The following is a 15,930-nucleotide window of genomic DNA, read 5'->3' on the forward strand; positions in this document are numbered from 1 at the left end:
TTCACTCACCCAAGGAGAGATGGCTGAAGCGAAGAATGTTTTCATATTTAGTAATTATTACAAGAATTTATTATGTTCATGCTACTAAAATCACCATATGGGGCTTCTAGACGTTGCAGAACTGGCACCAGAGACATATACAATGTTTATGGGAAGAAATGTAGCGCAAAATACACACAAAAAACAAAGAACAATGTGCCGAAACTGTGTAAATACAAAAAAGCATATCCAGATATAACAAGTATATCCAGATATTCATTGTTTTTCATTCAAAGTATAAAATGTATATATTTGTTGCGCAGCTAAAAGAGTGAAAAGATTAAAAAAAAAAATATATATTATGAAGGGAACAGACTGCAGACATTCACTGTTGTGTACGCAGTCTTTCTATCCAGTTTATGTAATTTACCAACACTGGAATAACTGTGAACACAAGGACATGCACCATTATGAATTTTATATAATTCACTGGTGCAAAACAGGGGCTTTAAAAGCGAAGGCTGCTACATTGTCAAAGAAGTGACTCTTGCTCACAACACACCAAGACATTGTCGCCATTCCGTCACCTTAGCAACAGTCTATGTGCAAAAAGGCAACGCTCTTGTGTGCAAACTGGAGAAGAATGCAGGATGACAGAAAATAAATGATTCTCTCATTCTAAAGTAGCTTCAGTTCAACAATGCCTTGTTCTGCAATTTGCAAAGAGGGGAGAGTCTTCAGATTGCAATGATAGAATGTCCAACAGGCTCACTGGAAAAACGTGCCTCTACAATTTAAATTTTTGGGTAAACCAAAAATAATTTTATAATTGGTATATAGTAAACCCCTATAGGTGTCACATTATTTTCAAATGTAATACAGCATTAACCTTTAGCACCACTCACCAGAACATTTAATTTCCATTGCTTGCCAAATTCAGGTTCATCTGTCTTGGGGTAAACCGAATGCAGTTTCAGCATTACTCAGTGGACATTTTACTTTGAACATGTCACAAAAGTTGTTAAGGGGCAACTTATCGTTTTGCATAAATGTCACCACAGGCATGGTTTTCCAGAGAGCCTTGGTTGAGAATATGTGAAAAGCAGCACACAATAACTGTTCAGCTCATCTCTTATAAACTCTGTTCAAGGACTTGTGGACAGTGTTGAGTTGAGCTTTATATCAAACATAAGTCAAATGGAACCCTTTAGAGAGAAATGAGTGGACTAGAATAGTAGATAGAGGGTCTTTGACAATGATAATAATGGATGATAATGGAATGTGATAGCTAAAAGAAAGCCAAAGAAAATGTGAAATTCGAGACTGCTGATTTTTTGTGCCTTAGGAGGTGAGGATGAGGAAGATGAGGAAGCTCTCTAGTTCACGGTGCAGTATAGATAACTGATTTTCCATGAAATCAAAAAAAGTTTGTTTAATGTTACGATAAATTCCCTGGACTTGCAGTCCACCTGACACCTAGTGGTGTGGATGTATTTTGCATGTAGCAATTTTCAGTTACTGATGCCACTGACCGGTCACAATTAATTTAATCTACAAGTGAAAGTATTCTAAAACAACATAGTTATCAAGATAAAGCAAGTAATATTCATCTGGTCATGTGATTGTAACATGGCCGCCCCACGATTCGACCAATTCCATGTAAAATATAGCTTTTGTTAGGCTCCTAATAGGACTGGATTTTTTATGTATATATGGACCACATTTTGGTGCCGTCTTGTTGAAATCCATCCACGTGAACCATCATGAGTGAACTCTAGAGAACATGGTGGATATTCACAGCAGGGAGCAAGCTGAGCGCTTGAGCGGAGTTGTTGATACTGAATGGAAAAAGTGTGAGAAACATGTGGGTATGATGGCCAGGGCTATAAGGGTACAACAAGCAACATAAAAAGAAAAAAATTAGAACGTGAACGGCATGAGAGACCACCTGCTGAGGCTGTAAAGAAAACAAGACCAACGTAGTAAGAAAGGTTCAAATGTTTGCTTGATGGCTCTCTGGGGTGAGAGAGCGCTCATTTTGTTTGGATGATCTGCATCATCGTCGCTATGACTTTTTTATTGTAATTTTATTGTTGTTGCCTTCAAATCAATACCTTTCCTACGTAAGCCTGAAGTAAGGCTACACTATAACTTATTTTATGACGCTAAACTGACTTTACACGTTTTTTTTATCAGTAGTAATCAGATTCACAGTTTACATGCCTTTAGACTGTGCCTCCATGCTCATAGATTCATAAATCACATAAATTAATTCAAAACCCATCTGAATTGATGTTGAATAAATCAATATAATGTACATCCCACAGTTGATGTGAAATTGTGGTGTAAAAAATATTGTTAGTATTGCAGTTAATACTGGAATTGAATAGTATTATGTGTTGGTGTTTCTCATTATTTCTTTAAGACTGAAATTCTGATTGTTATGTTGTATTCATTTTAATGGGGGAATAATTCTGAATAAATTGTTCAAAAAGCTTTTCTTATGCATCACACTTTAAATGTTTATAAAGCTTGTGATGTTTGATAATGGATTTCTGCCAATCCATTATAGTCCGCTAACATTTAATGAGTTTGTTTTGCAAATAAGTGCATAAAAATGGAATTATGCTTTTCTTGTGACTCAAATTGTATTAGTCAGATCATTAAAAGCCCGTAATCCATCTTTTCTCAGTGTATTATTTGTGATGAATTTCTGTGTAAATAGTAATCCATTAAAAATTAATTACAGAGGTAGATACACAAAATATGAGACATTCTAAGATTTTGCCATTCACTTGACTCTAATCACACACACATGCAAACAAATGGCTGAGCTGGTTGACCTTATCAGACTGTCTTCAGGTTATGCCCAGTCCTGAGGTTGTCTGAGGTCTGTGATGGATGTGATTGTCGTGGTGATTGGATCCCAAAGGCATGAGCAGCACTGAGAAGCAGTCCAACATAATTGGGCTGTTCAATCACTTCTGAGATCCTGCCCTAAAGCTGGGGGCATCCTCATAACCATGATAAAAAAAATAAAAATAAAAATAAACCTTGGACTTTCTAAACTGTTTGACGTTCACATTCAAGTGAATTCAAGGTTGCTCTAAGACCAGTTTGTTAGTTTTTATCCTATTTTCCATATGTGGAGGATACCTCAATCAACTTTTTTCACAAGGTTTTCTGGGAAAAACTTTACAACAAGGTTAAATTAGCTAACATTGTCATTAAAAGTTAGGCCTAATGATTTAGCCATTTTGAACTAACAATGAACAATACTTCACAGCATTTAACCATCTTTTATCTTGATTTTGAGACAAGTATATGTTAAATTGACAGTTAAAATAGTTTTATTTTTTGTATGTAAAAATAGAAAGTGATATGAGTCAGGGAAAATCTGTTTCTCATATTCAAAGACTCATGTAAATTACACCCACCTTAAATCTCTGTCTTTGCATCCCACGAAACCTTGTTTACATTGGCACATTTACAGACCATTTCATTAATGTAATGATCCTCCCTGCAACTACATAATTAGTAAAAACAAGGAAACTGATCAGAAAGAGTAATAGCCTGAAGATTCGCTCTACATTAATAAGGACTAAAGACCTTTGAAAATGCACAGTGTTTCTTTAATGTCCAGTGCAGATTCAGAGGCACGAGTAGTCAACAATTCACAGCCCACACGTGCTTAATTATACATTCAGTAAGGGCAATGACTTTGTGACTCTTCCAGCTTCATGAAACGAAAGTGGAAATGAGTTTCTCTGTAGAAGCAGCCAGAGAGATTTGCAATAAGCATGCAAATTCAACTGGAAATACTTTAATGAGTTCATATGGTCAACTAATGTGATGTATGAATTTAATGATATGACATCAAATATGGATGAAATGGATTGGAGTGGAGTGTAGGCAAATATAATATAAGTGTAATCCATGGTAACTTGCTTATAAGCATCTCAACACAACTTTCTCTCTCTGTACACTGAGATTGTAAGGGGGCAGGTTGTCAAAAGGGAAGATTTCATAAAAATCCAGAGGGCTTGACAACAGGGGTAATCCAGAAACATGAGCAATAGCCCAAGTGAGGTACAAACAGAGTCTGAGCGGCGAGACAAGGGTAAATCCAAGATACACAGGCAGGAACCAGGAAACGGGAAACACGAAATGGCTAGACTCAACTAGAACAAGAAACTAGGCTCCGTAAAGCAGCTATCACTAACTGAGTGATATCCGCAGAACAATACTCGTCAGTTTGAGAACAATCTGAGTAGGTGTTATATAGTGGGTGTAATAGCTTTCAGGTGTGTGATTGGTGACAGCTGTGTGTACTCAGTGCAATGGAAGATGGGAAATGCAGTCCATGGTAATATGTAACAATCTGTGTTGCGTGAAAGTCAACGTAAGAGAATAGCGATCTCTGGTGGCTGGCGGATGGAAGTCCATTAACCAGATTCATGACAGTAATGCAAACTGTATGAACAGTTTTGATAATGTGGTTTCAGTATTGAACAATGCTTGTTCGCAATTGAAATAAAACTGTAAAATGCTACGATTCAATTAGTAAACTATCAGTATAAGTTCACTTTTAGTATAGTTGCAGAACAAACTACAGTTTTTTCAACTGCTACAACGCATTTTCAAAACTTTGCCTCTTTTTTCCAAAACTTTACACACAAGAATTGCACACAAAATGCCTCCCATCTCTTGCAAAATGACACTGCATTCAAAAGATCACAAACATCTCAAAAGCAAACATCTGTCTTACTTTGCAAACACTTTTGCCATAATATATTTTTGATACGTCATATACACAGTAATTCAAGGGAAAGGGAACTGGTGTGTAGCCAAGTATGGTGACTCTGAATTTGTGCTCTGCATTTAACCCATCCAAGTGTACACACAGTAGTGAACATACACCCGGAGCAGTGGGCAACCAATGCTGTGGCGCCCAGGAAGCAGTTGGGGGTTTGGTGCCTTGCTCAAGGGTCTCACGTCAGTCGTGGTATTGAGGGTGGAGAGTGTTGGTTATTCACTCCCCCACCTACAATCCCTGCCGGACCCGAGACTCAAAACCCACAACCTTCGGGTTACAAGTCCAAATATCTATCCATTAGGCCACGACTGCCCTAATAACCTGCTCAAAACCTAAAGCTCTTCTTTCATGAGCTCCTATGGACATTTCTGTACAAGATTGAAAGTAATTGTCAGAGAGATTTTGAAAAATTCACAGTAAACACGAAAGCCAGATTGAAACCAAACCATTTTTGTTTACTGTAAGCATTGTGGTTGTGAATATAGTACTAGAGAAAAGAAATACAACCTGTAGTTGGCCAGAATCCAAATATAATTTTGAAAAAAAAGGTGATTATTCCAAAAGGAATTGTGTTTGTGCGTGTGTATGACAAACTGTAACATAATACATACTATTTTATACAATATAGTCAGAATGTCTCCTTACATTGACCTGTACTGTTGTACACTGATAACCCACCAGACTGTGACCAATTATGCAGTGCACTACAGTAAATGGATGCATGGGTGCTAAAATATATGTATTATAGTATACTGTATGTAATGCTGAAATAGCTATTGTGTACATTAGAACATGTACATTACAGTAAATTGTTACATACCTGTTATCATTTCTAAAGGTTCGAATTATACCCGCCACTGTAAATCGACTCAAATTAGGCTGTACTCTCGGTCCAGCCTCTGTCATTGTTAGACCATGGTTGATCACATGATCAATGGTAGTAGCCCTAATATCATCAGAGACCACTCTTGTTCCTGGCATTTGTCCTCCTTCTCTTCCCTGTCCGACTCATCCTCTACCTCCCCTGGCTCTCCCTCCAAGTCCCCTTACTCTGTCTGCATTGTTTGCATCCATTGCTCAAACCTACAACTTGACCTTTGGCCTATTTATAGGCCTATTCTAAAGCCATGATTGGTTGGTGTTAAGTAAAGCAATGAGTGTTTGCACATGTGAGGAGTTAGTGTGAGGCGCCGATGAATTAGTGTGTCATCTTGATTGGTTGTGTTTGAAAAAGGAAATCAAGATACTTCCTGTTAGATATTGTGTGTTACATAGAGAATTGTGTGTTGGGTTTTGCAAAAAGTGTTTAATGAAATTGAAAACTTTGTCAAAGGCCAAAAATTAGCCTATGGTTTTGCAGATTTTGTGTGTGGTTCTGGTGTTTGAGTGTCAGTTTTCAGAAATTGTGTGACAACAAGTAAATATTTTGTGTGTAAGCAGTTGAAAAAAACTGTAAAAACATAGAGGTAAACTAGTTGTGTATTGAAAGTTTACTACTGTTATACTTAAAGTATACTTTTATATACTAGGAAGTGGGACAATTTAGTCCCAAGGAGTATTGAAATAGTACACTTACAACTACTAGTACACTGATATTTGTATACTTACTACTTGAACTTTACTTAAGTTTACTTAAAATAAACTTGGAAGTATACTTCTTTTTGGTAAGGGAAATGAAGCACTGCATTCAAAATACCACAAACACATCTCAAAAGCAAATATTTGCAATCTCTTTTGCCATAATATTGATTCCTCTATTAGATTTGTGTGTGTTACATAGAGAATTGTGTGTTGTGTTTTGCAAAAAGTGTTTTATGAAATTTAAAACTGAGTCAAAGGCTGAGAATTAATGTATGGTTTTGCTGATTTGGTGTGTGCTTCTGCTGTTTGAGTGCCAGCTTTCAGAAATTGAGTAAAGATTTAAAGATTTAAAGAAAAAAGTAAAGATTTTGTTTGTAAGCAGTTAAAAAAAACTGTAAATGCAGAAGTAAGACTCAAAGAAGGACTTTTTTTAATTAAATATATAAGATTTTATATTTGACATACTGTCAAATGTGTTTTTATGTTACAGTGTTCTGAAAAGTCATGTGTCATTTTTCAAACAAAGGGGTATTGTTCTCAATTCGGGGTTGATATACAGCAGGTTCTTTCCTATTGTGACAATTTACCCCATTTAGAGTGACAACATGCACAAAAAGTCAGTGTAACATCACATGGAAATGTAAAGATTTTCAGCATGCACCTATGCAGAAATCAACTTTTAAAAATGAACCTACAATATATAAATAAAACGAATAAATGAAGTTCTAATGCTATATATTACACATTGTGTAGATACTATTATTAATCACTTTTAGTGGCATTTAGCTACATAGGTTGGGCAATATATTGCTATTTTATGTAATTCATTTAAATCTGTCAGTTCAAATGTCATTTTTGTGGTTTTTGAATGTGATTGTGTGTGTGTGTGTGTGTGTGTGTGTGTGTGCACTAGACTTTTGGTATTTTGAGCATGCACTCAATTCAAAATGCAGCCAGGCTTTGCCTGCATGAGCACTAATTCCTCTGGGATTGTGATGCTCTGGCAGCAAACTCTCCCCAGCTGGCATCCCCAAAAGGTTAAAAAGCAGACAGAGAAAGAGGGGAAAGGATGAACGAATAAATAAATAACTAAATCATGACCAGAAGAGGACAACCGAAGTGTGTTGCTGTATAAAAACCCTTAGGATTTTATTTAGGATTTATAAATCCCTTAGGATTTATTTAGTTGCTTGATTGTTTGTTTGTTTAGTACTGGGTGCACTGAATATTTAATCCTTTAGGTTAAAGTGGCTCATTTTAAACACATCAAATGTCTGTATCACTTCAATGAAATGGCAATTTGGGCATATCACACCTCAGGGATGTTCTCAACCATATAGCCATAATATATTTCATTTTCTGTTTTTCTTATATTAGTGTTATATTCCATATATATATAAAATGAGAACTTATATTTTAACTCTGTTCCATTAGTTTAACCACCTCCTTTCTTTGACTGTTTGAGATGGGGAAATATTAAAGAGTTTCAGGCCTTCATTTGTACCCTATTCATGGAGTGTGCCATATGTAGAGCTGCAAGCAGGAGGCCATTTCAGTGTCTCAGCCTGTGTATGTGTGTGCATGATTGCACTTCTCTCCCTAAGGGTGATAGTATGCAACAATGTGTCACAAGGAAACAATCTGTCAGCTCGGATCAATATTTGTTCTTAGCTTCCCACCTGCATCACAATGCTGCTATCAAAGCCCTTCAACAACAAGACCAGCACACATTCTTAATTTAACACTATAGCAAAGAAAAATTTATCTCATAGCCCACCTGAAATTTACCCATTAACTCTTGTTATAGCATTAACTCAAACTGAAATACGCCATTATTATTTTGAAATATCAGCAGTTATTTCCATGATGTCTAGCAGATCTCATTATTTGTTTACTGATTTAATTCAATGATGCATAAAACTATGATGTGACTCTAACACTCGCCTAATGCCCGCCTACAGTTCATTAAATGACTAATTTCATCCTTTCTATATCAAGCAATTATATTAGGCAAATATGACTACAAATTCCCATCTCTTGAAGCACTGAAATGTGTGTTATATTAATATAGTTTGTCTTAATTGACTCAATGGCGTATGTCACATGGCACCAGGACTTCAGTAATCAACATAGTAATTTGTATTATAATCCAATAATTCAGCCACATCACAGTCTTGTTTGTACACGTTATCACTGAAGATGCATCTGTTTTGATCCATCCACAGCTCTATGACTCCAATAAGCAAGACAACCAAAAGACCACTAGTCTCGAGTGGCCCCTGTTTTATTTCATCTTCCTCAGCATATCCCAATGTGTCACTGGAAAAATTTGGAGTGACATTTAACCAGCCCCGCTGCTCAAATCTGACATTTTTTATTTTAGAAGCAACACATTTAGCATGAAATCACAGAGGAGAGGGAAATCTCAACTTTAAATTCGACTGTGAGAGCCTTTAAAGTCAACTTTGAGTCAAAACTGACCCTTTTTGATAATGTAAGTCAATAGCCAAGTAGTAATTTGGGGCACTGTTTTAACAAGCTTAGTAAGCATTAAATTGTGTTGCAAACATTAATTTTACATGTGATATGGACAAGGAACATGCTATTTGAACTAAACAAAATTGTATATACATGCTTAATGTAACCTGAAAAGTTAAACTGTGTTTAATCAATTATAGTTGTCTGGAATGTAATATAAGAAGGTTCATATTGCTACGGTACAGAGAGCTGCCAGAGCAGAGCAACTGAATACATGAATAACCTTCTCACATACTAACTTGTTTGTAATTCCATGTGTGTGCATGTAACATTTTGAATTCATGTAACATTTTGAATTCATATCATGGATTATTTTATAAACAAATTATATAATAAGTAATTGCACAATAAATTAATTCACATGGAAAAAGTAAAGCTTGTACAAAGAGACAATAGGTGTTGGGAGATTGAATCTGGTAACAAGTTGAAAAACAGTTATTCTCAGAAGAACTCTTTTGAGTCCATTCACTACCAAAACAACATGGCTTGAGCAAAATAGTTTCTTATTGATAAAAAAGGAAATTACTTCTTAAAACTATAGCTTGTGAAAATCTTGTCTAAATATATTCACATGTACTTGTTACAGACTAATAATATATGACCAAATAGTATGCTAATACTGGGAAAGAGGCAGAGGAACTGTAAGTCTAGGTCAAATTCTTAGGCAAAACTGATATAATTTGCTTTGAATTTAGTTGAACTTCCAACAAAACCTGTGTCATATAAAGCATTTAAACAGGAGAGTACATGTAGAATCAATACCCTTAAATCTAAATGCACATTAAAACCAGGATTTTATTATGGTGCTTTTTGCAAAGTTCATTCGGGATTCCAAGTAAAAGGATGTTTAAACAGTCATGTATTGACCTATTCAAATACTTATTTGATGGATTCTTGAAGCAAATGACTACTTAAGTTTTTAAGAAGACACATTGTTCATTGTGATTCAAGCTCACCAAAGAGCAAACCTACTTTCAGTTTCTAGAGTTCTTTTTTTAGTAAATCCAGCATATTTAAAGTCAGATAATAAATGTCCATTATAAATTGCATTCCACCATCTGAAAAAGTATCATGTTGAGGTCAGTCCCCTAATTTTATCTGAAGAAGCCTTGTAAGTGCCTGAGCGAGCCAGAATCAATAGTCTTTGAGTCCAAGATAGAAATTAATTTTGTTAGTGGTTTTGATGAAAATAATGCTAAAGGGTGGGTGTGTGTGTGTGTCAAGAAGGTAAAGCAGGTGAAGCATATTATGCTCATTTTATTCTCAATTTAGTGACTCGCGTGAAATATTTCATGTATCCCTCTCCATGCTGAAGTTAAACTTGGAACAAAGAAATAATGCATTAAAACAGAATACCAAATGTCACAGGTGAAATTATCAAGTCTCCACTGTGCCCTGTCCTTGGCACAAAAATCTAATCTTATTGAAGAGCTGATCAGCAGAAAGCAATATTTATATTGTCAATAAAGATATTTCTATTGAATTACGAAGGTCACACAAAAAAAAAAAAAATGTCCCAATAACCCCTGCCTGTGTGTATATCCCCAAAGATATACTTCCCTTACCAAAAAGTAGTGTAAGTGCAGAAAATGTTTGTCTTTTATTTTATATTTCCGGGTATTTGGTCACATGGGTGCAGGTGGATATTTACCTGTGGATTGTGTTTCCTGTTTGACATGTGCAGAGGGGGTGAGTAGCGGAACGCTCACTTTCTGTTGACCATTCTAAGTAGTTTTTTTAATCATACAGTTGTTTGTTACGTCGTGTTAAAAAACTTCAAAAAAGAATGCAACGGATAGGAACGTGTCATGGATTTATTTCCTTCTGCTTAGCCTCTCAGCGGCTATAGACTGTCGCTATGGTTTAGTCAACAGAAATTTACTCTTAGATTATACTCTTAGAAATGGCTTTACTGGCACATCGTATGTTCATCGCATTGAGGTGTGAAGTGGAGCAGCAGACACGACACACACAAAACGGCAGAATGAGGTATGTCTGCGGTTTTAAATGGATTCAGGCTGCATTGCTGTTGTTAAGGAGGACACGGTGATAACCGCTATATTGGATTGGCGTTGGATTGAATGCAGTTTGTGTTGCTCTTGCGTATTTATGGGCTCTTGCGTGCTGCCTTACTACGTTCATTCATTCATTGTTTGCACTGTGCACACTGAATACGGCACTATTTGGAATTGAGTTCATGTGTCTTGTGCTTTGAAGATGAACTCTGAGGAGATGGAGCACGCTGCTGATAGCAGCAAACGAAAGCATAAGCCCACGGCAAAGGCCATGGAACAGGCCATGGCAGCTAAAATTGAAGCCTTACAAAGGGATCGCAAGAGTATAGAGAATAAAGTGAAGAATGTGATTGTGTCCATGAAAGAGTTGATTAAATGTGATGACAATGCATCTCAAGTGTGTTCAATGTTGGAAACAATACAGCTGCTGATGGATGATGCATCTGTGTTGCATAGAAATGTATTACCTTTGCTTTCTTCTGAGGAACAAATTAAAGTAAATGAATGGTTTGATTCAGTTTTTAAACATTATAATGGCTTTGTCAAAGATGTTGAACAGTAGATAGCTGAAACTGGGAAATGGTGTAACAAGTGTTTCAAATGCTCAAACAATAGACACACATTCTGCTCAAAGTAATGAAAATCCTTGCGTTGCACCTTCTGATTCTCTTGAGCCCAGGACTATGGAATCAGATGCAACATCTCAATGTATCTGTGAATCTGATGTTGCACCCTCTGTTGAAGTTGTGTCAACAACACACAATACTCTGCTTCTTGATGCATGTCTACAGACCGAAATGGATCCTGGGGATGAAGTTCAACCAATGGACAGTGTTTCAAATATAAGCAGCAAAAGGTCTACTAAAGTGTCATCGTCATCTCATGGATCTTCCATTTCCTCCACTCGTCTTAAGGCTGTAGCAGATTTGGCTGCTTTAAGGGCCTCTCAACAAATGCTGCAATTGAAACATGCTTTGGAAGAGCAAGAGGAACAGTTGAGGAGAAGGAAGGAAAGGCTGGAGTTGGAAATGAAATTAGCAGAGTCAATGGCCAGGGTAAAAGTGTATCAGGATGTAGATTCAGAATCGCATGCATCCGTTAACAGAATTGTTTCCAAATCTCTTCATTCTGATGTGGAACCATGTGTACCGTCGACTAGTGTACAAACAGCAACACAGTCGTTGTCTACATCTTGTATATCACATGGTGATGATACACACAGGATTTTAAATCATTCTCAATCCCAGTCAATACATCAGCAACAACAGTAGCAACAACAACGGTCAAAGAGACCTAAAACAAAAGCTTTACAGTCTGAAGTACCTAACGTACCATCATTGGTTAACCAGAATGCTGGATATGCTCATGGATCAAGTGTTCAAAATGATGCGAGCAACCAAAACATACTTAAGCGTATTGATAAGCAAAATTAAATGGCTATTTTATTGGTTAAACAGCATAGCTTGTCTTCACTTCCACCCACAGAAATTCCCTATTTTGATGGAGACCCATTGCGCTTTCATGAGTTCATGTGCTCTAGGGCTGAGTGATTAATTGCATTTGTGATAATATCGCGATATGAAAAAAACGTGATTTTTCAACCTCAGAGTGACACCCGAGAGCAAAGAGGTGTTCGACTTGAAGATTGATCGGTGTATGACATCAAAGGACGGCGAGAGAAAGCATAAGGAGACGTCCGCTCTCTTATAGCTCTCGCAGTATTAGATGACACACAGCGATCGGTCTAGTTGCGCTGCTTAAATTCGAACACATCTAAGCAGTCTTCAGAGGAAGCATCAAGTTGGCATGCTATGTTGCCAAGTCCGCAGTTTGCGGTCTTACATATCATGCAGAATTGACGCGCTACATGTAAATGATATCCTTTGTTGTATTTTCTTGTCAAAATAACGGAGTTCCTTTGGAATTCTTCAGCTTTTAAGAACTGCCAGGTCTTCCGTTAGTGGGCGGGACTAATGCGCAAACGGTAATCTCATTGGCTGGCGCTCACCTATTATCCTCCCTGTTTTGATTTCAGCGAATCAGTTCGAGCGAATATAGACAACCTGATTAATATTCATGAACCCAGCAGCTCAATAATCCTTAGTGCGTTTTATATTGTTCTTTTTTAGTTGTAGAATTTGTAGTAGTTTTATCTTATCAGTATTATTTGTAGTTTTTCCCCCTTTTTTTAATAGAAACACTAAATGACAAACAATAACCAGACCACTAGTTCAGTCAACATGACAAATATGCATTCATACATGGTTATTCTAATTACTAAAGTTCTATCATCATTTAATGCTAAATTATCATATCATATAATGTTTGACTGACTGATGCTGAGTGAGATATTTATAAACTAAAAAAAATTACAAGCCAATGGAGAGTCTATTGCCAAGGTGTCTATAGAAGGTTGATATTTACAATAATCAATTGAATTTGATAGGTGTTTCTCACATTGTCCCACAGAAACATTAAAATAGTGTAGATTAGTGTACAATGTTTTATAATATAATTGATTCTATTTAGTGACCATTTCATTCATTTAACATATTTAATATTGGGGGCATCCAAGTTATTTGAGACATTTGAACATTTAAAAAAAAAAAAAGTAACAAAATAGTTACTTTCCCTTGTAAAGGATTAGCCCTTATTTTACTTAAATTTTTGGGGAATCTATTCTTAAGATTCGATATTTATATGATTAATCGATATTAATCAAAACGTCCAACTTATACCTGTCACGGGGCGCTGTGAAAAGCACCGTGGAAAGATGAGGTCAGGGTCCAAGTGCAGGTAAGGTGCCTTTAATAAGCAACAAAAAGGCCAACACGGCACAAAAAACAAAACATAAAAGGACTGGGACACAACAACGGCAATGAGGTGCGTGTATCCCAGCCCAGAGCAAACACTCGAAACAAAACACAACCACGCATTTGCAAAATACAATTAATGAACCCAGGCAGAGTGGTGAGAGAGGGGTGACTATATGGTCCGTGGTAATGGGGAACAGCTGCGGGTGTAATGAGTGTAATATGGGACAGGTGTGCGTGATGTGGCAGGTGTACGTGATGTGGCAGGTGTACGTGATTACGTGAGGTTAGTCCGGGAGGAAGGGAGATGGTGACCTCTGGTGGCGACAGGGAGAAGCGCAGGGCCCGGACTCGTGACAATACCTTGTTAACGATACCTCATTAACTACTTGTCCAGCAAGCATTAAAATCAGTACGTTATCTCTTAACAATTGAATTTTATTCCCAGTGGCCACCGTAATAACACAGAATTGATTAGGTAAATTGAGCATAGGTAACGCGATCTTTGGCAAATAGTTTAAGACTTGGAAATTACACAGCACCGGACAAAGATTTCTTAATAAATTATTTACTACTCTACACACTACTAAGCTAACATAACACAAACAGAATACGTAACACACAAACACACACATTGCAATGAATTGTTTTGAGATGAATAGAGTTTAAGGTTCTAATGCTCGTTTTCAAGAATGCTCTAACTTCAACCTGAGGGAGTCATAAGCATGGAACTTTACTATCTTTACACTTAAAGATGAATGCAACCAGTTTCCAGCAGCATTAGGAAGAATTGTTTGATTCTACTTGCTTTAAGTTGAGTGTCCGTTCCTTTCCTGTTCGAGGGCACCCCGGCTGCAGATTGGCTGCTGAAATCGCTGTTGCGTGATGTCACTGGGGGTACCCTTCAGTGGTTGGTTGGCTTCTTTCTGACGTGATGACGCGCTCAGGAAGTTTGTTTCAGTTCTTACGGCTTCAGATGTTAGATTCTTTATAAGTTTGACTAAGTCTTGATAGTTGTTCAAATGCTCGGCCAGATGTTAATGGCTGGAAGCGCTTAGCAGCGCAATCAGAGCAGGAGCCGAAGTTCCACCAGGTCAGCGCGCGAGCAAGCAAAGAGAACTAGAGACAAAGCTGGGTGTCTGTCTTTTAACGGGCTGACCTCAGTCCGCCCCTTTTGCTGTTTGATTCAATCCCAAGTGTCTCTGTAGGCCGGAGCCCCGCCCCGCATGGCTCAGTTTTCCGCGCATAAATTATCTGCCCAGTTATTTTATCGCATGAAGAAACTATTGAAAGCAGATTTCTATCCGTGTTGTAATCATACTGTAACAAAGTTCGTAGAATCGGGAAGGAGGAGGCGGGAACCGGCAAACATTTAAAGAGTTTAACAACAAAATAAACAAACACAAAAGTAAAGCGGCAGCCCTCACGGACGACTGCCGCTAAAATAAAGTCCAGGCCTGGTCCTCTCTCGTCTTCCACTGTCGTCACTCCTCCTTTTATCCTTCCGGAGCTCCTCTGTGGGACTCGAGACCGGTGAGTGGCGCAGGTGTCGCTCATTATCATTCACTCCACCGGCCTCGTTCCGCTCCCATGGCTCTCGGCCCCGCCCCACTCAATACTACACATACCTTATGATGATAAAAGACAATTTCCATCCACACCAGATTATTGATGATGAAATCAGCTTTCATTCGAAATCAAACACCAAGTATTTTGCATACCCAAAGTACATATATCTGATAGATAATTTTATCTATTACGCGGTTAAGCCATAGATGAAACGATCCTTAATTCTAAATAATCACACCAAGCATGTGAGACTAAACAATAGTGATCTGGAAAAATTAGACATCAAAAGATTACAACTGTAGGATATCAGAGACTGAATCAGACAATTTTAAGATGCATCAGAACATTGAAACCTGAGGAGCTGGAATGCAGAGAGGCCTTAAGGAAACAGGACGTCATAAATCTAGTTTGAAGCAAGCAATCTAACCAGCAAGCCTCTTTCACAAAACAGCTTGCAACATTGAGACAAAAGAACACTTATTGATAATTCCAATTCAAGAAGGAGACTGTCAAATTTGTTGCAAGTAATCAAGACTGATGTTCACATGTAAACCTGTGACAGAAAATCATGAGCTACAGTCTTCCCCCATACAAGACAAAACAGACTTGAATTCCTTTC

The 15,930-nt window shown here is 37.4% G+C and overlaps 1 protein-coding gene across 1 annotated transcript in view; it reads left to right on the forward strand.

Annotated features, from left to right (window-relative positions):
- Positions 1-1,762: 1,762 nt before the first annotated feature.
- The window catches only part of LOC306860068 (uncharacterized protein), a gene marked incomplete at both ends in the record, with an annotated part of 117,331 nt that continues 103,163 nt past the window's right edge, over positions 1,763-15,930 (forward strand). The window contains 3 exons of the mRNA XM_079401595.1: positions 1,763-1,870; positions 11,132-11,326; positions 11,721-11,984. Of these exons, the coding sequence (XP_079257721.1) occupies positions 1,763-1,870; positions 11,132-11,326; positions 11,721-11,984 (567 nt within the window). The remainder of the gene's footprint in view (positions 1,871-11,131; positions 11,327-11,720; positions 11,985-15,930) is intronic.

The sequence above is a fragment of the Barbus barbus genome, assembly GCF_936440315.1.
Source record: "Barbus barbus genome assembly, chromosome: 40".
Lineage (NCBI taxonomy): Eukaryota > Metazoa > Chordata > Actinopteri > Cypriniformes > Cyprinidae > Barbus > Barbus barbus.